This window comes from Chiloscyllium plagiosum, unplaced genomic scaffold (genome assembly GCF_037043375.1).
Source record: "Chiloscyllium plagiosum isolate Xiang-an unplaced genomic scaffold, Cpla_swu_hap1 HiC_scaffold_26, whole genome shotgun sequence".
Lineage (NCBI taxonomy): Eukaryota > Metazoa > Chordata > Chondrichthyes > Orectolobiformes > Hemiscylliidae > Chiloscyllium > Chiloscyllium plagiosum.
The window spans coordinates 59,163,067-59,189,732 of NW_028270164.1; the positions used below are offsets into that span (position 1 = coordinate 59,163,067).

The 26,666-nt window shown below is 46.8% G+C and overlaps 1 protein-coding gene across 3 annotated transcripts in view; it reads left to right on the forward strand.

The window, feature by feature from the left end:
• The window catches only part of LOC122563004 (CD9 antigen-like), a 149,712-nt gene that overhangs the window by 98,010 nt on the left and 25,036 nt on the right, over positions 1 to 26,666 (forward strand). For 2 of the 3 annotated variants that reach the window (XM_043716303.2, XM_043716302.2), the window contains exon 5: positions 5,724 to 5,819. The exons of the other annotated variant lie outside the window; for it this stretch is intronic. In XM_043716303.2, the coding sequence (XP_043572238.1) occupies positions 5,724 to 5,819 (96 nt within the window). The remainder of the gene's footprint in view (positions 1 to 5,723; positions 5,820 to 26,666) is intronic. 3 annotated transcript variants of the gene reach the window in all.

Sequence of the window (26,666 nt, forward strand, 5' to 3'; positions counted from 1 at the left end):
CCAATATATTGCTCCCTATCCCTTGTGCTTTAGCTTTGCTCATTAATCTCTTATCAAAAGCCTTCTGAACAATCTAAATGCTCCACATCTGCTGGTTCTCCCTTACCTATTTTAGTAATTATATCCTCAAAATGTTCCAGTAGATTAGTTAAGTATGATTTGTCTTTCATAAACTGATGCAGGCAATGTCCAGCCCTGTTAATGCTTTCCAAATGTCCCATTATCATGTTTTACAATAGACACTAGCACCTCTCACCCCACCCCCAACTGATGTTTGACAAACTGATTTGTAATTATCTTTTGTCTCCTCTTTTTCTTATTAAATAGCGGTGTTGTGTTTGCCATCTTCCTATCTGTAGGAACTGCTCCAGAGTCTATTGACGATGACCAGCAATGCATTCAATATTTCCAGGGCCATTTCCTTTCATATTTTGAGATTTAGATTATCAGACCCTGGTGAAGAAAGGGACAAAATTCAACATCAGCTCCCCTCCCCCTCTGCTTCTTTATTTTGATATATTGGGTCAATATATGTCACAAATTATAAGTTAAATAACAAATACAAAATAAATTGACCTCACAGGTTTTCTGGGCAGTCCACTCAGGATATATGTCACCAACTTCAGTCAGAAGAAGACAAAAATTTGAATGGAGTAGGCCATTCAACCCCTCAAACTTGCTCTGCCGTTCACTGAGATCATAACTGATCTGATTGTGGCCTCAACTCCACTCTCCTGAGTGCCCCTCATCCTCTTTGACTCCTTTAACAATCAGAAATCTGTCTAACTCAGCCTTGAATATATTCAGTGCCTCAGTCTCCATTAATCTCTGGTGAGTAGAACTCAGTATTATAATAATCCTCAGAGAAAAAAGAATGGGAGACAACTACCTTCTAAAATCTGTCCCTTAGTTTTAAACTCCCCCACTGGAGAAAACATCTGCTGAACATTCACACTGTCAAATCTTATTTGTTTCAATATGATCACGTCTCATTCTTCGAAATTCCAATCAGAACAGGCCCAACCAATATCCGACAACTCCTTTATCCATGGATTCAGTCAAGTATGGAAGATAACAACTATGGAGCACAGCTGTTTGACTTTAACCCTTCATCCCAGCCAACAAACACTTCAACTGCAAACTGACCTGTCTTCTGTAGTTAAGGAGCTGGAGTGTGTCTTTGTAGATGTACTCAGTAGGCAGAGCAGCTTCAGGGAGTGAGGCCTGTTGGCTTTGTTTCTTTTTCATTCAGTTGGGGGACATGGCACTGCTGGCTCTAGTTGCTCCTTGAGAAGGTGCTGGTGAGCTGCCTTCTTGAACCGCTGCAGTCCATCTGCTGTGATTTTACCCATAATGCCATTAGGGAGGGAATTCCAAGATTTTGACCTGGAGACAGTGAAGGAAAAGTGACGTATGTCGAAGCCAGGTGAGTGACTTGGAGAGAAACTTGCAGGTGGTGGTGTTCCCATTTTAGTGGGAAACTACCTGTTTTCCTTCACAATGGGACAGGGAGGATTTTTCTGGACAACTTTCAAAAGAGAAGTACAGCACAAGAACAGGCCCTTTGGCCCTCCAAGCCAGTGCCGATCATCATGCGAAAACTAAATAGTTGTTGCTAGTAAAATTTTCTTTGCTTCGATATTTGATTGGGTCGACCTAGTTCTTTTTTTGTTGGACTTCTTTCATTTAAGCTCCCTTGGGTTTTGGGGTGGCATGGTGGCTCAGTGGTTAGCACTGCTCCCTCACAGCACCAGGGTCCCAGGTTCGATTCCAGCCTCAGGCGACTGACTGTGTGGAGTTTGCACATTCTCCCCGTGACTGCGTGGGTTTCCTCTGGGTGTTCTGGTTTCCTCTGAGAATCCAAAGATGTGCAGGTCAGGTGAATTGGCCATGTCAAATTGCCCATAGTATTAGGTGCATTACTCAGAGGGAAATGGGTCTAGGTGGGTTACTCTTCAGGGGGTCAGTGTGGAATGGTTGGGCTGAAGGCCTGTTTTCACACTGTAGGGAATCTAATCTTCTGGGGTTTTCTTTTTACCCTTACAGAGGGAGAAAGGGAGGACAGAGATGATTTCAAAAAGAACAAAAACACAAAGAACAAAAAGAGAAGTTCAGCACAGGAACACGCCCTTCAGCCCTCCAAGCCTGCGCTGAACATCATGCCCAAACTAAACTAATAAATAAACCTTCTGCCCTTATTTGGCCTATATCCCTCACTCCCTCCCTAATCATGTAACCATCCACATGCCTCTTAAATGTCACCAATGTGCCTGTTTCCACTACCTCTGCTGCCAGGTTCCTACCATATCTGTGTGAAAAACTTCACATGCACATCTCCCTTAAACTTTACTGCTCTCATCTTGAACCTGTGCTCCCTTGTAATTGAAACTTCAATGCTGGGAAAAAGCATCTAGCTATCCCCCCATCTATGCCTCTCATAATTTTGTAGATCTCTATCAGGTGTCCTCTGAGCCGGCATCTTTAGTGAAAACAATCCTAGTCTTTTTAACCTTTCCCCATTGGCCAATGCCCTTGAGACCAGGCAACATCCTGGTGAACCTTCTCTGCACTCTCTCCAAAGCTTCCATGTTCTTCTGGTAGTGTGGCGACCAAAACTGCAGACAGTATTCCTAATGTGGCCTTACAAGGGTTTTATATAGCTGCAACATGGTTTGCCAACTCTTGTACTCCAAACCCCGGCCGATGAAGGCAAACATGCCATCTGCCTCCTTAATCACCTGGTCACCTGTGTTGTCTCTTTTGGGGAACTATGTACACCCAGATCTGTCTGTATGTTAATGTTTACAGTATAATTCACCCCTAAATATGATTCTTCAAGATGCATCACCTCACATTTGTCTGGATTAACTCCACTTGCCATTTCTGTGTCGTCAATCTATCTATATCCTGTTGTATCCTTTCACTGTCATTGGCACTATCAGGAACTCCACCAATTACTAATCAGACCACTTACATTTTCCTCCAGGTCATTTATATTTACTATAAACAACAGACGATCTAAGAATGATCCCTGTGGAACACCACGAGTTATTGGTCTTGATTCTGAGAAACACCTTTCCACTGTTACCCTCTATCTTCTATGACTAAGCCAGCTTTTTAATCCATCTAGCCAGCCCACCCTGACTCCCACTGATTTTAGTTTTTATACCAATCTGCCATGTGCGACTTTATCAAATGCCTAACTAAAGTCCATATAAACTACATCCACAGCCCTTCCCTCATCAAGTATCTTTGTCACCTCTTCAAAAGGTTCAAACAGATTGGTGAAACATGACCTTCCCCGTATAAACCATGCTGCCTGTCATTAACTAGTCTGTTTTCTTCCAGATGTGCATATATCTTGTCCCATAGTATTTTCTCCAAATGTTTCCCCACCACAGACATCAGGCTCACCAGTTCATAATTTCTAACATTGCTGCTCCTTTGTTTAACAAAGGAAGCAAGGATATTGAGAAATCTCCAGTCCTCTGGAACTTTGCCTGTGATCAAAGAGGATGTGAAGATACCTGCTAATGCCCCAGCTATTTTCTTTCCTTGCCTTTTGCAGTAACCTGGGATAGATCCCATCTGGACCTGTGGACTTGTCTACCTTATTACGATTTAGGATACCCCAAACTTCTTCCTTCAAATATTGACATTCTCTACGTATTCACATTGTCATCCCTGACCTCGACATCAGTCATGTCCTTCTCCTTGGTAAATACCAATACAAAGTACTTGCTAAGAATCACTCCCACTTCCTGTGGCTCCATGTATAACTTCTCTTCTTTGTCCTTGTTACCCTATTTCTTCTAATATCTTCATAAAAAGCTTTGGGATGCACCTTGACCCTATTTACTAAAGACACTTCATGGCCCCTTTTAGCCTTCCTAATTCAGCGTTTAAGTTCCTTCCTAATTTCTCGATACTCCTCAAAGACTTTGTCAGTTTGTAGCTGCCTACTGTATGCTCCCTTTTTCTTTTTGACTGAGCTTACAATTTCCCTTGTCATCCATGGTTCCTGAATCCTGCTTTTCCTATCCTTCAATTTTGCAAGGACATGCATGTCCTGCATTTTAATCAACTGGTCTTTAAAAGCCTCCCAAATGCCAGATGTAGATTTGCCATGAAATAACTGATCCTGATCCATATTTCCCAGTTCCTGTCTAATTTGGATGTAATTGGCCCTTGCCCGATTAAGCATCCTTTCCTTGGAATCAGAGAGAAAACAAAACTCTTACGTGCTGTTCATAGTTAGTTCAGTGGAGAGCATTGATTGGTACAGTCTTCCTGACACTTCTACCCTGAATGGCTGTTCCCAATCAGATTTCAGTCCAAAACTCAAAAAGAGTTGCTATCCCACAATGTTGAATCATGCTCCCATATTAGATATTGGGTTAGCCCAGTTCAGGAGCATACCCACTGATTGAGCTACTGTAATTAACTATATAATTTTATCAGCTATTAATATGATTGCCTCCCATTATTTTGGTTATTGATGAGTTAGGAAAACACTATTCCCATCTCAAGGGAAATCATTGTCAATATCTTTCTGTTTACCCTGTGGAAATGTTGTGGAAGGTTCCTTGAGATAAGTAGCACCAGGTTCTTATCGTGGTGTATGCCACAAGTAAACCAATGTTAAAAATCTCTTTGTGCTTACTGTTAAACGGAGACTACAGTTGTTACTAAATCTGTAGTATAATTTTATGCTTGTGACCGTCCCTAAATAAAAGACAAAAATGGTGCACAGTACTCTTGGTACTGCCTTCCTGAGGCCCTGTACAGCCGTAGCAACATTTCTCAACTTTTATATTCAATTTCCCTTACAGTAAACACCAACATTTTGTTGACTTTTCTAATCATTTGCTGAATCTGCAAACCAACTGTTCATGACTGATGTACCAGGACACCCAGATTTCGATGTCCTGTCATGTTCAGCAGTATCTCTTCATTTATTTTTTGTTTTTCTTCTTTCTGTCAAAGTGAACAAATTCACATTTTCCCATATTATCTGCCAAACATTTACCTCCTCACTTCACCTATCTATATCGCTTTTCAGACTCCTTAGGTCCTCTTGAAAACTTGCTTTTATATCGATATTTGTTTTAATGGCAATTGATATCAATTGCAAATTGTTGAGTGCCCAGCACTGAACCCTGTGACATTATTATTACAGCTTGCCAACTTGAAAATTCTCCATTTCACCCGGTGTACTTAGTTCCTGCTCTGACTGGCTTGCAGCCATGTATCACTAAATGGTGTCCATGTCCTCCTCCACCCCCTCATTGCTCTTCCCTTCTCCAAACCACCTTCCATTTCCTGTGCCCCTCCTCTGCCCATGTCACAAACCTTTCGGGTTCTAACCTGTCTCCCTTTCCAATCTCGCCCTCCCTCCTTCTCCTTCCTCCACATCCTCCTCTTTCCTGTCTTCTGCTTTCCCTTCTTGTTTCTATTTCTTTCTGTGTCCTTGTCTCTCCTTATTTCCCATGATCCCTCATTTCCATGTCCCTACCTTTCATTCTCTCCATCTTGCTTGATCTTTCCATCCTTTCTGTCTATCTCTCTGCCTTTTTTTGCATGAGCAGTCGCTTTCTCTCGCTTTTCCTCTCTCCTTGTCTCCCTTCAGCAATCCTGTTTCTCAATCCTCGATCCTCTGTCCCCTACGCTATTGTTGATCGTGGATCTTCCTGTGTTATGACTTTTTTTTTGTTTGCTGATAGATTCTGCAAGAGATGAGTGGCTATTACAGCAAATCCCTGCAAGCTTATAAAATGACTGGAGCGGGTAACAGGACATTACGTGCCATCCATAGTGTGGTGAGTGGATGCCTCACACCATACCCTTAGTGTGGAACATTTACACACTCAACCAACTCAATTGTCTGTCATACAGTACACACCTATCTTCCTATGCCATATATTCACAACATACAACCTTGAGAGACCAAATCCCAGAGTACAGTGAGAACTTATGTTATACCTTCACAAACAACACAAAGATCTACACTACCAGCTCTCCAAATTCTCACATTATTTGGGCCAAAGGGGGAAACAGTGGGCAGGATTTTCCCCTGGGTGAATAGGGTTCGAGTGCGCATTTGGCACCTGTGAGATTGGCTTGTAATATTCTGGGAGGCGTGTTCTTCATTGGCTGCCTCTGCTGTAGTGGGCAGAGTTCTGACATTAAAGGACCAATCACGAGCCTGTCAGCTCAGAGGGAGAGTCAGACATGACTGAGGCAGCTTGGAAACAGCAAGATCTCCTAAACATAGAGATGCTATTATTGACTTACACAGGAGTACATACATACAGTGGCATAGTGTTCCAGAGACCCAGTCTGATGTTCAAGTGTTTGAATGTCACCAGCCCACCACAACATGGCAGTGGGGCAGGAACTACCCAAGAAGGGTGATGGTGGTGTCTGGGACATTGTCTGTAAGGTCTGATTCTGTCAGTATGACTGTGTCAGGCTGCTGTTTAACTCAGTGAGACATTTCAAGAAACCCACCCCCTTTAAACCATTACCACTCTGACCTAACTTATGGTGGTAACATTGAAATTTAGTATAATTACCTGATTATTACTCTTACACAGTTCTGTGAACTGTTTACATATTTGCTCCTCTATTTCCTGCTGACTCTTTCAGGGCCTATAATACGCTCCCAGTGAAGTAGTTTCCCCCTTAACATTCCTCAGTTCGACCCACAAAGCCTCGTTGGAGGACCCTTCCAAGAAATTATCTCTCCTTATTGTAGTAATTGGCACTTTAATCAATAGTACTACACTACCACCCTTTTTACATCCTCCTTTGTCTCACCTAAAGATGCTATATCCCAGGATGTTGAGTTGCCAGTCCAGCCCTTCCCTCAACCATGTTTCTGTGATGCCAACAATATCATATTTCCATGTAGGAGATAGTGAGGACTGCAGATGCTGGACAGTCAGGGTCGAGAAAGTGTGGCACTGGAGAGGGCACAGCAGGTCAGACAGCATCTTAGGAGCAGGAGAGTTGACATTTCAGGCATAATCCTTCATCAGGACTGGGGAGGAGGAAGGGGGCTGCAAAATAAAAGGGGTAGTGGGGCTAGGGGAAAGGCCTCCACTACATCAGTGAGACTAAGCGCAAACTCACAGAGTGGTTCAGGGAACATCTTGGATCCATACACATCAAGCAACCCCACCTTCCCATGACCATCCATCTCAACTCCCGCCTCCCATTCCCCCGATGACATGTCCATTCTGGGCCTTCACCACCTAAGCAAGGCCACCTGCAAACTTGGAGGAGGAACACCTCATCTCTTGCCTCAGGAGCCTACAGCCACACAGTCTCAACATGACAATAGACAATAGGTGCAGGAGTAGGCCATTCAGCCCTTCGAGCCTGCACCGCCATTCAATATAATCATGGCTGATCATTCCTAATCAGTATCCTGTTCCTGCCTTATCTCCATAACCCTTGATTCCACTATCTTTGAGAGCTCTATCCAACTCCTTCTTAAATGAATCCAGAGAGTGGGCCTCCACTGCCCTCTGGGGCAGAGCATTCCACACTGCTACCACTCTCTGGGTGAAGAAGTTTCTCCTGAGCTCTGTCCTAAATGGTCTACCCCGTATTTTTAAGCTGTGTCCTCTAGTTCGGCACTCACCCATCAGTGGAAATATATTTCCTACTGCCAGAGTGTCCAATCCTTTCATAATCTTATACGTCTCAATCAGATCCCCTCTCAACATTGAATTCACCAGTTTCCAAGTCTCCCCATCCCCACCCCATCCCAGATCCAATCTTCCGACTCAGCACCACCCTCTTGACTTGACCTACCTGTCCATCTTCCTTCCCACCTGACTGCTCCACACTTCCCACCAACCTATCATAATCACCTTCGCCCACCTATCGACATCCCACTTACCTTTCCCCAACCCCACCCTAGTCCCCCATTTATTTCTCAGCTGCCTTCCCCCTCCACTGTCATGATGAAGGATTATGCCCAAAATGTCGACTCTCTTGCTCCTCAGATACTGCCTGACCTGCTGTGCCTTTTCCAGCATCACACTTTATCATACTTCCATGTGTCAATCAATGCCATGAACTCATAAGACTTACCTATTACACTCCTAGCATTAAAGACCACCAAGCCTTGCTTTACTCTCGTGACTCACAATATAGCAGAACTCAATACGACTTGCTGTGGCATAATGTGTTTCTGTTCCATCAATATTCTGTGTCCCCTCTCCCAGTCAGACCAGTTTAAACTCCACCCAACTGTACTAGCAAATGTCTACCTGCAAGGATGTTGGTCCCAGTGTGGTTCAGATACAGACCGTCCCAGTTGACATGTCCCACCTTCGCCAGAAATGTGATTCAGGAATCTGAAACCCTTTCTGTTGCACCAAACCTTGAGCCATGCATTCAGCTGTCCTATTTTCTTATTTCTAAACTTACTAGTATGTGGCAGTAGGAATAAACCAGAGATTGTAACCATTGAGGTCCTGCTTTTTAATCCAATGCCGAGCTCTCTGATTTCTTGATGGAAGATCTCTTTCCTTACTTTGCCCATATCATTGGAAGTAACATGTACCACAAACTTTCAGGTTGTCCTGCAGCCCTTCAGTGACATCCCCGACCCTAGCACCAGGGAGAAAACATACCATTGTGATGTCACACCTTTGGCCACAGAAACACCTGTCTGCTCCCTTAACTAAAGAATTCCCTATCATTCCTGCTGTTCCTTCCCTCTTCTTCCTCTCACTGCCATACAGTCAAGCTGCTTATGATGCCAGAAGCTTGGCTCTGACTGCACTCTTCCAGGGTACCAACACTCACATCAGCTTCCAAATTGGAAAACCAGTTAGTTATTGGGATCCCAGGGAACTCCTGCATTACCTGCCTATTTGTTCTGGACTGTCTGGTGGTCACCCTTTCTCTTCTTACCCCTAGCCCCTCGAGCTGTGGTGTGACTGTAGATGTGCCACAGTTTCTCCAAGCGCTGGTCAAACTCCGTGACCCGGAGCTCCAGCTTCTGCAGCTGGGAGTACCTCTTGTACATTTAATCATTTAGGACACTAGCAGCATCCAGCACTCTCCACATGTGACAGGATACACATTTTGCTTGGCCAGCCTTTCCTGATATCTCTTAAACTTAGAATTAACACCTTCGACTAGAATTCTTCATCTTATTTTGTTAGACTTCATACTCTATCAATAAAGTTACTTTGTCCAGCTTTAGCCTGGTAATCAACATCTTACTGGGGTAAATGCCAACATGAACTCTGGTACAATTGGCTTTATCACACTGCATACTCAATATATATGACACAATTCTTTCTGTATACTTGGGCACATTTAGCAATCTGCTGAACCTTGTAATCTGCACTGATACCCTGAACTTCATCATCCTTGCATTTGGGCATTGGGCGAACATTGTATTTCTGCCTGAGTTTCTTGGAAAACAGAGAGGACATTATTTTCCTGCGAATGTGAGAAAGACCATTAAAAGTGCCTCTTGCGGTTCTTCCTCTGGGAAGATGTGACATGAGGGTTGAACCTCAACTGGCCTCCTGCTCAGTCCTCAATGGCTGTCTTTGTTGGTCATGGTCAGGCTAGCTTTATATTCTAGAAATTTCACCATGGAATTCAAGCCCATGTCCCAAAGGATTAGCCTGAGTTCTGGATTCCTTATCCAGTGGCAGTACCATGATGTCTGCACTTTCCCCTCAAGTGTCATTGACGTAGTCAACTGGAACTCCCGCCCTAATGGCATTTTGGGTCAACCCACAGCACATGGGCTGCAGCATTTCAGGACGGTAGCTCCCCACCTTAACGAGGGTAATGAGCATGGGCTATAATGCAGGCCCAGCCAGTGACATCCACATCCATAAATTAATTTTTAAAAATCATGTGACATTCCAAATCAATTCCAGTCTTTGCTGTGATGCACAAACAATGTGCTGAGGCCTGGAAAGACTCACCATAGTTATCAAAGTAATAATCACCTGCCATTTCCCCAATGTCCTAATTTGGTGCAAGGAACTACTCATTCACACCTTGGACCATCAAACAGAGTGTAACGGCTGAACTTTGTCTCTTCAATGTTGGCATTTCATAAAACCTCGAACATTACAGCACAGTACAGGCCCTTCGGCCCATGATGTTGTGCTGAGCATTTATCTTAATCTAAAATCAACCTAACCTACACACTCCTCAATTTACTGCTGTCCATGTGTTTGTCCAGCAGTCTCTTAAATATTCCTAATGCCTCTGACTCTACTCCCATTGCTGGCAGTGCATTCCCCACACTCACCACTCTCTACATAAAGAACCTACCTCTGACATCTCCCCTAAACCTTCCTCCAATCACCTTAAAATTCTGACCCCTCGTGACAGCCATTTCTGTCCTGGGGAAAAGTCTCTGGCTATCTCCTCTATCTATGTCTCCCGTTACCTTGTACACCTCTACCAAGACACCTCTCTTCCTCCTTCTCTCCAGTGTGAAAAGCTTGAGCTCACTCAACCTCTCGTCATATGACAGCCCTCCAGTCCAGGCAGCATCCTGGTAAATCTCCTCTGCACCCTCTCGAAAGCATCTACATCCTTCCTGTAATGAGGCGACCACAACTGAACACAATATTCCAAGTGTGGTCGAACCAGGGATTCATGGAGCTGCAGCAAATCCGCACGGCTCTTAATCTCAATTCCCCTGTTAATGAAAGCCAAAACACCATACACCTTCTTAACAACCCTATCAACTTGGGTAGGATCTTTGTACATGGACCCCCCGAATCCTGTCTTTAACCCTGTATTCAGCATTCAAATTCGAATGAACTTTTCAAAATGAATCACTTCGCATTAATCCAGGTTTAACTCCATCTGCCACTTCTCAGCCCAGCTCTGTATCTTGTCAATGTTTTGTTGTAGCCTGCAACAGCCCTTGATACTATGTACAACACCACCGACCTTTGTGTCATTGCAAATGTACTAACCCATCCTTCCACTTCTTCATCAGTTATTTATAAAAACTACAAAGAGCAGAGGCCCAAGAACAGATCCCCGCAGGACACCATTGGTCACCAACTTCCATCCACCGAAACTTTCCACCCACTACCACTCGCTGTCTTCTTTCAGCCAGCCAACTCTGTATCCAGACAGCCACATTTCCCTGTATCCCATACCTCCTACCTTTCTGCATGAGCCTATTGTGGGGAACCTTATCAAATGCCTTACTGAAATCCGTATCCACTGCTCGACCTTCATCAACTTATCTTGTCACATCCTCAAAGAACTCAATAAGGCTTGTGAGGCATGACCCTGCCCCTCACAAAGCCATGCTGACTATCGTTAATCAAACTATGTTTTTCCAAGTAATCATAAATCCTATCTCTCAGAATCTTTTCCAGTACCTTGCTGACCCCAGGTGTAAGACTGGCTGGTCTGTAATTCCCAGGGTTTCTTGAACAGAGTAACAACATTTGCCTCCCTCCAATCAGCCGGTACTACTCCCGTGGAGAGTGAGATGTAAAGGTCATCGCCAGACATGCAGCAATCTCATTCCTCACTTCCCGTGGTAACCTTGGATATATCTGATCCGGTCCTGGGGACTTGATGCTTCCCAGACTTTCCAGCACATCCACTTCCATAATATCAGTTGTTCAAGCCTATTAACCGGGTCCAAGGTGTTCTCACTATCAACAATGTCCCTCTCTCTCGTGTGTACTGAAACAAAAATCTCATTTAGGGCCTCCCCTACCTCTTCAGACTCCAGGCACAATTCCTTCCACTATCCCTGATCGACCCTATCCTCTCTCTGATCATTCTCTCATTCCTCACATAAGCTTAGAATACCGTTGCATTTTCCCTAATCCTTCCGACCAAGGCTTTTGCATGGCCCCTCCTTGCTCTCCTCAGCCCATTTTTGAGTTCTTTCCTAGCTACTGTGTAATCCTCAAAAGCTGTGCCAGATCCTTGCTGCCTCCACTTTACGTAAGATTCCTTCTTCCTTTTGATGAGAAGCCCCTTTTGTCATCCAAGGCTCCTTCACCGTACCATTCCTTGCCTGTCTCCGTGGGATAAAGTTACCCAACACTCACAACAAGTGCTCCTTAAACAGCCTCTACATTTCTGTTGTGCATTTCCCACAGAACAATTGTTCCCAATTGTTTCAGTCAGAAAGAGACTCTCACATACAGCTGATGGTGAAAAGAGAGAGTCTCTTTACAAATGTAAAAACTTATTGACACTGAAGTGACACCAATGTGCCCTCAGAAGGGCTTCTTACTCTCTGACCCACTTGGTCTTGGCACAGTCCTGGGATTTATAGATGGGGTGAAAGGGACCTGCCCTACAGTGGAGCCCATTGCCCTTGGAGATTTGGTCAGGCAAAGCTGGTAGGGGTGGGATGTTTGTGTCTAGAGTGCCTTGAGGTACTGAGTGGTTCTCTTCAAAGGCAGGAGGGCCCTTCTAAGTTTGAAAGGCAGGGTGAAAGTGAAAGGCCTGACCACTTCTGGAGGGTGCTGAGAGGAGACTTCTGGGAGTCTCTGGCTGGATGCCTGCTGGCATTGCCTGGCTTCTTGTGAGGAACAGGCTCCTGCAGAGTTAGGTAAAGTTTCCTTCGCTCCCTGTCACCTTGCTGTTGGTGCTGATGGAGTGATGGAGAATAGGTCTGAGTGTCTACCCAGCAGCCCTGAGGAGCTGGGACTGGCTCACCATGGTAACTGCCAACCTCTCCACAAAGGTCACCAGAACCTCACAGTCCTGCAAACTTTTGTCAGGTTTCTTAGTGCCCCTGAGAAATTTGCCAGCTGCTTCTGCATATGTTGTGCGTTTGTACAAAGTCCCTCATTGCCAACATCACAGGAGCTGAGCAGGTGCCTCGTCTCTGGCAATCCTTGAGTACCAGCTGCCTGGGCATTTCTTACTTGCCGTTCTTTCAACCATGTACCAGTGATTGCAAAATATTCTCACAGACTCAATGCGCTGACTACCTTTGCCTTACCACTGACAAACTGCAGCTTACTCACACTGACACAGTCCAGTCTCACCAACACTATCTGGTCTCACACTCACTTAGAGAGTGCAGTCTCACATTCACCAGGAAACTGCAGTCTCACACTGACTGACACTACAGTCCCACTCTCATTGACACACTGCATTCACTGACACAACGTACTTCCACACTCAGTGGTACACTGCAGTCCCACTCTCATTGACACACTGCACTCACTGACACAACGTACTTCCACACTCAGTGGTACACTGCAGTCCCACTCACATTGACACACTGCACTCACTGACACAACGTACTTCCACACTCAGTGGTACACTGCAGTCTCACACTCATTGACACATTGCGGCCTCACATTCACTGACACACTGCAGACTCAGTCACTGACACTGCAGTCTCACACGGCATTCTCTCTCTCACTGACACTATTTAGTTTTGCACTTGAACACTGCAGTCTTACAATCATTAACGTGCGTCAGTCCCAGTCTCACTAACAAATTGCTAAAAATCACACAACACCAGGTTTACTCCAACAGGTTTAATTGGAGCACACTAGCTTTCGGAGCGATGCTCCTTCATCAGGTGATTGTGGAGGGCTCGATTGTAACACTTGAGCCCCCACAATCACCTGATGAAGAGCGTCGCTCCGAAAGCTAGTGTGCTTCCAATTAAACCTGTTGGACTATAACCTGGTGTTGTGTGATTTTTAACTTTTGTACACCCCAGTCCAACACCGGCATCTCCAAATCATAACAAATTGCAGTCTCTTATGTCTCTCTCTCTCTCTCTGTGACAGATTGCATTCCTCATCTCACTGACATCCAGCAGTCCCTCCCACCAATACACTGCAGTCTCACAATTACTGACACACTGCAACTCACTCATGCTGACACACTGCAGTCTCACTCTCACTGGTAAGCTGCTCTTGCACATTCATTGACATTGTGCAGACTCACTCCCACTGATACTGCAGTGTCTCTCTACATTTTCTTTTTCACTGACACTCTGTAGTCTCGCAATGACACTGCAGTATCACTCCCACCTACACATTGCAGTCTTAGTGTTTGTCTTCACTGACACACTGCAGTCACACTTTCACTGAAACAATGCAGAATTGCTCACTACCTTATACTGCATTTTCTTTCTTACTGATACTCTGTAGTTTTGCACTCTCATACTGAGTTTCACTCCTACCTACACACTGCAGTCTCAATTTCTGTCTTCACTGATGCACTGCAGTCACACTTTCACTGAATGAATGCAGAATTGTTCACTTAAATTGTAGACTTACACTGCATTTGCTATTTCACTGACACTCTGTAGTCTCGCAATCACACACAGCAGTCTCACACTCATTAACACACTGTAGTCCCAGACTCACTTATACCTTGCCGACTTACTCAGGCACAGCACAGTCTCTCTCTCTCTCCTACTGACATTGCATCCCCACTCTCAGTGACACACTGCCGCCACACTGTCCCTGGCACATTGCAGCCTCAATCTCACTGACAAACTGCCATCTCACATTCATTGACACACTATTTTCACAATCACTGACTCTTTGCAGCCTCACTCTCACCTCACAGTGTTCCACAGGGGTCAGTGTTGGGGTCACTGTTGTTTGTGATATGCATAAATGATCTGGAAGAGGGCACTGTTGGTATGACCACAAAGTTGCAGGTGACACGAAGATTGGTGGAGTAGCAGAATGCATAAGGGACTATCAAAGAATACAGAAGAATATAGATTGGAGAATTGGGCGGAGAAGTGACAGATGGAGTTCAATCCAGGCAAATGTGAGGTGATGCATTTTGGGAAGTCTAATTATAGAGCGAATTATACAGTAAACGGAAGAGCCTTGGGAAAAGTTGATGGACAGAGACTTCTGAGTGTTCAGGTCCATTGTACCCTGAAGGTTGCTGCACAGGTGGATAGCGTGGTCATGAAGGCATATGTTTTGCTTGCCTTCATTGGACAAGGTATTGCATATAAGAGCTGGCAGATCATGTCAAAATTGTACAAGATATTGGTTAGGCCGCATTTAGAATACTGTGTATAGTTCTGGTCTCCACATTACAAAAAAGGATGTGGATGCTTTGGAGAGGGAGCAGAGAAGATTTATGAGGATGTTGCCTGGTATGGAAGGTGCTAGATATGAAGAGGGGTTGAGTAGGTTAGGATTGTTTTCGTTAGAAAAAAGGAAATTGAGTTCGACAAATCATAAAGGGTATAGACAGGGTGGATAAAGATAAGCTTTTTCCCAGGGTGAAGGATTCAATAACGAGAGGCCAAGCTTTCAAGGTGAGAGGTGGAAAGTTTAAGGGGGATACCGTGGCAAATACTCTACACAGAGGGTGGTGGGTGTTTGGAATGCGTCGCTAGCAGAGGTGGTAGAGGCAGGCACTGTGGATTCATTTAAGGTGTGTCTAGACAGATGCATGAGTAGGTGGGGAGCAGAGGGATACAGATGCTTAGGAAATGGGCGATAGATTTAGACATGGATTTGGATTGGCTCAGACTTGGAGGGCTGAAGAGCCTGTTCCAGGGCTGTAAATTGTCTTTGTTCTTTGTTCTTTGACAACCTGCAGTCTCACATTCATTGACACACTATTTTCACATTCACTGAAACACAGTAGTCCAGCTGTCACTGACACACTGCAGTCTCTCTCTGTCTCTCTCTGTCTCTCACATACACACACACACTCTCTCTCTCTCTCTGACAGGCTCACATTATTTGACAAAATGCCATCCCACTTTCACTGAAACCCTGCAACCTTACACTCTTTGACACTCTCCAGTCTCACTCTCACTAACACATTGGCGTCTGTCTCTCTCTCTCTCTCTCTGACATACTATGTTCCTAATCTCACTGAAACACAACAGTCCCACTCTAATCCACACACTTTAGTTTTAAATTCACTGACACACTGAAATCTCAAAATCAGTAACAGTATTTTCACACTCATTGACACATTACAATGCCACAGGTGTTGACATACTGCAGTCTCACACTCACTGACACACTGCAGTCTCACACTCACTGACACACACCAGCCCCACTCACTGACACACTGCAGTCTCACACTCACTGACACACTGCAGCCTCACTCACACTGACACACTGCAGTCTCACATTCACTGACACACACCAGCCCCACTCACACTCAATGACATACTGCAGCCTCACTCACACTGACACACTGCAGTCTCACACTCACTGACACACACCGACCGCACTCACTGACACACTGCAGTCTCACACTCACTGACACACTGCAGTCTCACACTCACTGACACAGTGCAGCCTGACCTTCACTGACACACTGCAGTCTCACTCACACTGACACACTGCAGTCTCACACTCACTAACACACTGCAGTCTCACATTCACTGAGAAAGTGCAGCCTGACCTTCACTGACACACTGCAGTCTCACTCACACTGACACACTGCAGTCTCACTCACACTGACACACTGCAGTCTCACACTCACTGACAGACTGCAGCCTGACCTTCACTGACACACTGCAGTCTGACACTCACTGAAACACAGCAGTTTCACGCTTGCACTGACCCATTACAGTCTCTCTCTTGGTTCCACTGGCACACTCATTTCCGAGTCGCACTGACAAAGTGAGGTCTCACACTCACTGACACACTGCAGACTCAGTCATTGACACTGTAGTCTCACACTGCATTTTCTTTCTCACTGGCGTTATGCAGTCTTGTCCACACACACTGCAGTCTGACACTAATTAACATACTGTAGTCCCAGACTCACTAATACACTGCAGTCTCACATTCTCTCTCCCACTGACACACTGCAATCTCTCTCCCACTGTCGTACAATACCGCAGTCTCTCTCCCACTGTCGTACAATACTGCAGTCACAATCTCTCTCTCTTCAACTGGTACTCTGCAGTCCCACTATCAATGATACAATGCAGACTTGCACTCACTGACACACTGCAGTCTCACTCACGCTGACACACTGCAGTCTCACCTTCACTGACACACTGCAGTCTCACCTTCACTGACACACTGCAATCTGACTCTCACTGACACACTGCAATCTGACTCTCACTGACACACTGCAGTCTCACACTCACTGAAACACAACAGTCTCACGTTTGCGCTGACCCATTACAGTCTCTCTATTGCTTCCACTGGCACACTCATTTCCTAGTCACACTGACACAGTGAGGTCTCACACTCACTGATACACTGTAGTCCCACTCTCCTTGACAAACTAAAGTTTCACTCTGTCCCGCCCACTGACTGTTTTATTGCTCCCACTAATACTCTGCATTTTAAAACACACTGACACACTGCAGTTTAACCCTCACTGACACATTGCAGTCCCACTCTCACTAACACACTGTAGTCCCACTCTCACAAACACACTGCAGTAACACCCTCACTGACACACTGCAGTAACACTCTCAATGACACACTGTAGTCCCACTCTCACTGACGCACTCCAGTAACAGTCTCACTGACACACTGCAGTAACACTCTCACTAACACACTGCAGTAACACTCTCACTGACACACTGCAGTCTCACTCTCACTGACACACTGCAGTAACAGTCTCACTGACACACTGCAGTAACACTCTCACTAACACACTGCAGTAACACTCTCACTGGCACACTGCAGTAACACTCTCATCGACACACTGCAGTAACACTCTCATCGACACACTGCAGTCCCAGTCTCACTGATACACTGCAGTCTCACTCTCACTGACACACTGCAGTAACACTCTCACTGGCACACTGCAGTAACACTCTCATCGACACACTGCAGTCCCAGTCTCACTGATACACTGCAGTAACACTCTCACTAACACACTGCAGTAACACTCTCAACGACACACTGCAGTAACATTCCTGAAGAAGGGCTTATGCCCGAAACGTCGATTCTCCTGTTCCCTAGGATGCTGCCTGACCTGCTGCGCTTTTCCAGCAACACATTTTCTAACACTCTCACTGGCACACTGCAGTAACACTCTCACTAACACACTGCAGTCCCACTCTCACTGACACACTGCAGTCCCACCCTCACTGACACACTGCAGTAACACCCTCACTGACACACTGCAGTAACACTCTCACTGGCACACTGCAGTAACACCCTCACTGACACACTGCAGTAACACCCTCACTGACACACTGCAGTAACACTCTCACTGGCACACTGCAGTAACACTCTCACTGGCACACTGCAGTAACACCCTCACTGACACACTGCAGTAACACTCTCACTGGCACACTGCAGTAACACTCTCACTGGCACACTGCAGTAACACCCTCACTGACACACTGCAGTCACTCTATCACTTAGGCATTGTACTTTCACACTCAATGACAGTCTGCGGACTGTGTCACACTGCAGTCTCACTCTCACTGGCACACTGCAGTAACACTCTCACTGGCACACTGCAGTAACACTCTCACTGGCACACTGCAGTAACACCCTCACTGACACACTGCAGTAACACCCTCACTGACACACTGCAGTAACACTCTCACTGGCACACTGCAGTAACACTCTCACTGGCACACTGCAGTAACACCCTCACTGACACACTGCAGTCACTCTATCACTTAGGCATTGTACTTTCACACTCAATGACAGTCTGCAGACTGTGTCACACTGCAATCTCTCACTCACTGACACACTGGTGTCCCACTCTCACTGACACACTGCAGTCTCACACATGTCACACTGCAGTCTCACATTCACTGACACACTCCAATCTCACACTCACTGACACACTGCAGTCTCACACATGTCACACTGCAGTCTCACATTCACTGACACACTCCAATCTCACACTCACTGACACACTGCAGTCTCACTCATACTGACGCACTGCAGTCTCACACTCACTGCCACACGGAAGTCTCACTCTTACTGACACACTGCAGTCTCACACTCACCGACACAGTGCAGTCTCACTCACACTGATACACTGCAGTCTCACTCTCACCGACACACTGCACTCTCACACTCACCGACACACTGCAATCTCACTCTGACTGACACACTGCTGTCGCCCACTCACTGACACACTGCAGTCACACTCTCACGGACACACAGCAGTCTCGCACTCACCGACACACTGCAGTCTCACTCACACTGACACTGCAGTCTCGCAGTCACCGACACACTGCAGTATCACTCTCACTGACACACTGGTGTCTCACTCTCGCTGACACACTGCAGTCTCACCTTCACTGACACACTGCAATCTGACTCTCACTGAAACACAGCAGTCTCACGCTTGCACTGACCCATTACAGTCTCTCTCTTGCTTCCACTGGTACATTCACACTCACTGACAGTCTGCGGACTGTGCCACACTGCTGTCTCACTCTCACTGACACACTGCTGTCTCACTCTCGCTGACACACTGCAGTAACACTCTCACTGACACACTGCAGTAACACTCTCACCGACACACTGCAGTAACACTCTCACTGACACACTGCAGTCCCACTCTCACTGACACACTGCAGTCTCACTCTCGCTGACACACTGCAGTAACACTCTCACTGACACACTGCAGTAACACTCTCACCGACACACTGCAGTAACACTCTCACTGACACACTGCAGTAACACTCTCACCGACACACTGCAGTAACACTCTCACTGACACACTGCAGTAACACTCTCACCGACACACTGCAGTAACACTCTCACTGACACACTGCAGTAACACTCTCACTGGCACACTGCAGTAACACTCTCACTGACACACTGCAGTAACACTCTCACTGACACATTGCAGTCTCACTCACTATCACAATGCAGTCTCACACTCAATGACACAGTGCAGTCTGTCTCTCACTGACGCACTGCAGTATCACTCACTGTCGCAATGCAGTATCACACTCATTGACACACTGCAGTCTCACTTACTGACACAGTGCAGTCTCACTCAATGACACACTGCAGTCTCACACTCACTGACACACTGCAGTAACACTCTCACTGACACATTGCAGTCTCACTCACTGTCACAATGCAGTCTCACACTCAATGACACAAGTGCAGTCTGTCTCTCACTGACGCACTGCTGTCTCACACTCACCGACACACTGCAGTATCACACTCATTGACACACTGCAGTCTCACTTACTGACACACTGCAGTCTCACTCAATGACACACTGCAGTCTCACACTCACCGACACACTGCTGTCTCACACTCACTGACACACTGCAGTCTCACTCACCGACACACTGCAGTCTCACTCACCGACACACTGCAGTCTCACACTCACTGACACACCGCAGTATCACTCTCACTGACACACTGCAGCCTCACTCTCACTGACACACTGCAGTATCACACTCACTGATACACGGCTGTCTCACTCTCACTGACACACGGCTGTCGCTCACTGACTGACACATGGCAGTCTCGCACTCACTGACACACTGCTGTATCGCACTCACTGACACACTGCAATCTCTCACTCACTAACACACTGGTGTCTCACTCACACTGACACACTGCAGTATCACACTCACTGACACACTCCAGTCTTACTCACACTGACACACTGCAGTCTCACTTACTGACGCGCTGCAGTCTCACACTCACTGACACACTGCAGTCTCACTCACACTGACACACCGCAGTCTCACTCACTGTCACAATGCAGTCTCAAACTCACTGACACACTGCAGTCTCACTTACTGACGCGCTGCAGTCTCACACTCACTGACACACTGCAGTCTCACTCACACTGACACACTGCAGTCTCACTCACACTGACATACTGCAGCCTCACTCACACTGACACACTGCAGTCTCACTCACTGTCACAATGCAGTCTCACACTCACTGACATACTGCAGTCTCACACTCACTGACACACTGCAGTCTCACCTTCACTGACACACTGCAATCTGACTCTCACTGAAACACAGGAGTCTCACACTTGCACTGACCCATTTCAGTCTCTCTCTTACTTCCACTGGTACACTCATTTCCTAGTCACACTGACACAGTGAGGTCTCACACTCACTGATACACTGCAGTCCCACTCTCCTTGACAAACTAAAGTTTCACTCTGTCCCGCCCACTGACTGTTTTATTGCTCCCACTAATACTCTGCATTTTAAAACACACTGACGCACTGCAGTTTAACCCTCACTGACACATTGCAGTAACACTCTGACCGACACACTGCAGTCCCACTCTCACTGACACACTGCAGGAACACTCACTGACACACTGCAGAAACACTCTCACTGACACACTGCAGTAACACTCTCACCGACACACTGCAGTCACTCCATCACTGAGGCGTTGTACATTCACACTCACTGACAGTCTGCGGACTGTGCCACACTGCAGTCTCACTCTCACTGACACACTGCTGTTGCACACTCACTGACACACTGCAGTCACACTCTCACAGATACACTGCAATCTTGCACTCACCGACACACTGCAGTCTCACTCATACTGACACTGCAGTCTCACTCACACTGACGCACTGCACTCTCACATTCACCGACATACTGCAGTATCACTCTCACTGACACACTTTAGTCTCACTCTCACTGACACACTGTAGTCTCACCCTCACTAATAAACTGCAGTATCACTCTCACTGATACACTGCACTCTCACACTCACTGACACAAAGCACTCTCACACTCACCGACACTCTGCAGTCTCACTCTCACTAACACATTGGCGTCTGTCTCTCTCTCTCTCTCCCTCTGACATACTATGTTCCAAATCTCACTGAAACACAACAGTCCCACTCTAATCCACACACTTTAGTTTTAAATTCACTGCCATAGTGAAATCTCAAAATCAGCAACAGTGTATTTTCACACTCACTGACACATTACAATGCCACAAGTGTTGACATACTGCAGTCTCACACTCACTGACACCATGAAGTCTCACACTCACTGACACACTGCAGCCTCACTCACACTGACACACTGCAGTCTCACACTCACTGACACACACCAGCCCCACTCACTGAAGCATTGCAGTCTCACACTCACTGACACACTGCAGCCTCACTCACACTGACACACTGCAGTCTCACACTCACTGATATACACCAACCCCACTCACTGACACACTGCAGTCTTACACTCACTGACACACTGCAGCCTCACTCACACTGACATCCTGCAGCCTCACTCACACTGACACACTGCAGTCTCACACTCACTGACACACACCAACCCCACTCACTGACACACTGCAGTCTCACACTCACTGACATACTGCAGCCTCACTCACACTGACACACTGCAGTCTCACTCACACTGACACACTGCAGTCTCACTCACACTGACACACTGCAGTCTCACTTACTGACGCGCTGCAGTCTCTCACTTACTGATGCGCTGCAGTCTCACTCACACTGACACACCGCAGTCTCACTCACTGTCACAATGCAGTCTCACACTCACTGACATACTGCAGTCTCACTCACTGTCACAATGCAGTCTCACACTCACTGACACACTGCAGTCTCACTCAGACTGACATACTGCAGCCTCACTCACACTAACACAATGCAGTCTCACTCACTGTCACAATGCAGTCTCACACTCACTGAAACACACAAGTCTCACGTTTGCGCTGACCCATTACAGTCTCTCTATTGCTTCCACTGGCACACTCATTTCCTAGTCGCACTGACACAGTGAGGTCTCACACTCACTGACACACTGCAGTCCCACTGTCCTTGACAAACTAAAGTTTCACTCTGTCCCGCCTACTGACTGTTTTATTGCTCCCACTAATACTCTGCATTTTAAAACACACTGACACACTGCAGTTTAACCCTCACTGACCAACTGCAGTCCCACTCTTACTGACACACTGCAGTCCCACTCTCACTAACACACTGCAGTCCCACTCTCAATAACACACTGCAGTAACACTCTCACTGACACACTGCCGTCCCATTCTCACTGACACACTGCAGTAACACTCACTGACACACTGCAGTCCCACTCTCACTAACACACTGCAGTAACACTCTCACTGACACACTGCAGTCTCACTCTCACTGACACACTGCAGTAACACTCACTGACACACTGCAGAAACACTCTCACTGACACACTGCAGTCCCACTCTCACTGACACACTGGAGTAACACTCACTGACACACTGCAGAAACACTCTCACTGTCACACTGCAGTAACACTCTCACCGACAGACTACAGTCACTCTATCACTGAGGCGTTGTACATTCACACTCACTGACAGTCTGCGGACTGTGCCACACTGCTGTCTCACACTCACTGACACACTGCAGTCTCACTCTCACTGATGCACTGCAGTCTCACACTCACCGACACACTGCAGTATCACTCACTGTCGCAATGCAGTATCACACTCATTGACACACTGCAGTCTCACTTACTGACACACTGCAGTCCCACTCTCACTGACACACTGGAGTAACACTCACTGACACACTGCAGAAACACTCTCACTGTCACACTGCAGTAACACTCTCACTGACACACTGCAGAAACACTCTCACTGACACACTGCAGTAACACTCTCACCGACAGACTACAGTCACTCTATCACTGAGACGTTGTACATTCACACTCACTGACAGTCTGCGGACTGTGCCACACTGCTGTCTCACACTCACTGACACACTGCAGTCACACTCTCACGGATACACTGCAATCTCGCGCTCACCGACACACTGCAGTCTCACTCACACTGACACTGCAGTCTCGCAGTCACCGACACACTGCAATCTCTCACTCACTGACACACTGGTGTCTCACTCTCACTGATACACTGCAGTCTCACACACGTCACATTGCAGTCTCACACTCACTGACACACTCCAGTCTCACGCTCACTGACACACTGCAGTATCACTCTCACTGACACACTGCTGTATCACTCTCACTGACACACTGCACTAACACTCTCACTGACACATTGCAGTAACACTCTCACTGACACATTGCAGTCTCACTCACTGTCACAATGCAGTCTCACACTCAATGACATACTGCAGCCTCACTCACACTGACACACTGCAGTCTCACACTCACTGACACACACCAGCCCCACTCACTGACACACTGCAGTCTCACACTCACTGACACACTGCAGCCTCACTCACACTGACACACTGCAGTCTCACACTCACTGACACACAGCAGTCTCACACTCACTGACACACACCAGCCCCACTCACTGACACACTGCAGTCTCACACTCACTGACATACTGCAGCCTCACTCACACTGACACACTGCAGCCTCACTCACACTGACACACTGCAGTCTCACACTCACTGACACAGTGCAGCCTGACCTTCACTGACACACTGCAGTCTCACTCACACTGACGCACTGCAGTCCCACTCTCTCTGACACACTGGAGTAACACTCACTGACACACTGCAGAAACACTCTCACCGACAGACTACAGTCACCCTATCACTGAGGCGTTGTACATTCAGACTCACTGACAGTCTGCGGACTGTGCCACACTGCTGTCTCACTCTCACTGACACACTGCTGTCTCACTCTCGCTGACACACTGCAGTCTCACCCTCACTGACACACTGCAATCTGACTCTCACTGAAACACAGCAATCTCACGCTTGCACTGACCCATTACAGTCTCTCTCTTGCTTCCACTGGTACATTCACACTCACTGACAGTATGCGGACTGTGCCACACTGCTGTCTCACTCTCACTGACACACTGCTGTCTCACTCTCGCTGAAACACTGCTGTTGCACACTCACTGACACACTGCAGTCACACTCTCACGGATACACTGCTATCTTGCACTCACCGACACACTGCAGTCTCACTCACACTGACACTGCAGTCTCACTCACACTGACGCACTGCACTCTCACATTCACCGACACACTGCAGTAACACTCTCACTGACACTCTGTAGTCTCACCCTCGCTGATAAACTGTAGTATCACTCTCACTGACACACTGCAGTCTCACTCTCACTGACACACTGCAGTCACACTCTCACGGATACACTGCTATCTTGCACTCACCGACACACTGCAGTCTCACTCACACTGACACTGCAGTCTCACTCACACTGACGCACTGCACTCTCACACTAACTGACACAATGCACTCTCACACTAACTGACACACTGCAGTCTCACACTCACCGACACTCTGCAGTCTCACTCTCACTAACACATTGGCGTCTGTCTCTCTCTCGCTCGCTCTCTCTCTCTCTCTGACATACTATGTTCCTAATCTCACTGAAACACAACAGTCCCACTCTAATCCACACACTTTAGTTTTAAATTCACTGACATACTGAAATCTCAAAATCAGTAACATTATTTTCACACTCATTGACACATTACAATGCCACAGGTGTTGACATACTGCAGTCTCACACTCACTGACACACTGCAGTCTCACTCACACTGACACACTGCAGTCTCACACTCACTGACACACACCAGCCCCACTCACTGATGCACTGCAGTCTCACACTCACTGACACACTGCAGCCTCACTCACACTGACACACTGCAGTCTCACACTCACTGACACACACCAACCCCACTCACTGACACACTGCAGTCTCACACTCACTGTCACACACCAACCCCACTCACTGACACACTGCAGTCCCACTCTCACTGACACACTGCAGTAAAAACTCTCAACGACACACTGCAGTAACACTCTCACTGACACATTGCAGTCCCACTCTCACTGACACACTGCAGTCCCACTCTCACTGACACACTGCAGTCCCACTCTCACTGACACACTGCCGTCCCATTCTCACTGACACACTGCAGTAACACTCACTGACACACTGCAGTCCCACTCTCAGTAACACACTGCAGTAACACTCTCAACGACACACTGCAGTAACACTCTCACTGACACACTGCAGTCCCACTCTCACTGACACACTGCCGTCCCATTCTCACTGACACACTGCAGTAACACCCACTGACACACTGCAGTCCCACTCTCATTAACACACTGCAGTAACACTCTGACCGACACACTGCAGTCCCACCCTCACTGACACACTGCAGGAACACTCACTGACACACTGCAGAAACACTCTCACTGACACACTGCAGTAACACTCTCACCGACACACTGCAGTCACTCCATCACTGAGGCGTTGTACATTCACACTCACTGACAGTCTGCGGACTGTGCCACACTGCAGTCTCACTCTCACTGACACACTGCTGTTGCACACTCACTGACACACTGCAGTCACACTCTCACAGATACACTGCAATCTTGCACTCACCGACACACTGCAGTCTCACTCATACTGACACTGCAGTCTCACTCACACTGACGCACTGCACTCTCACATTCACCGACATACTGCAGTATCACTCTCACTGACACACTTTAGTCTCACTCTCACTGACACACTGTAGTCTCACCCTCACTAATAAACTGCAGTATCACTCTCACTGATACACTGCACTCTCACACTCACTGACACAAAGCACTCTCACACTCACCGACACTCTGCAGTCTCACTCTCACTAACACATTGGCGTCTGTCTCTCTCTCTCTCTCTCCCTCTGACATACTATGTTCCAAATCTCACTGAAACACAACAGTCCCACTCTAATCCACACACTTTAGTTTTAAATTCACT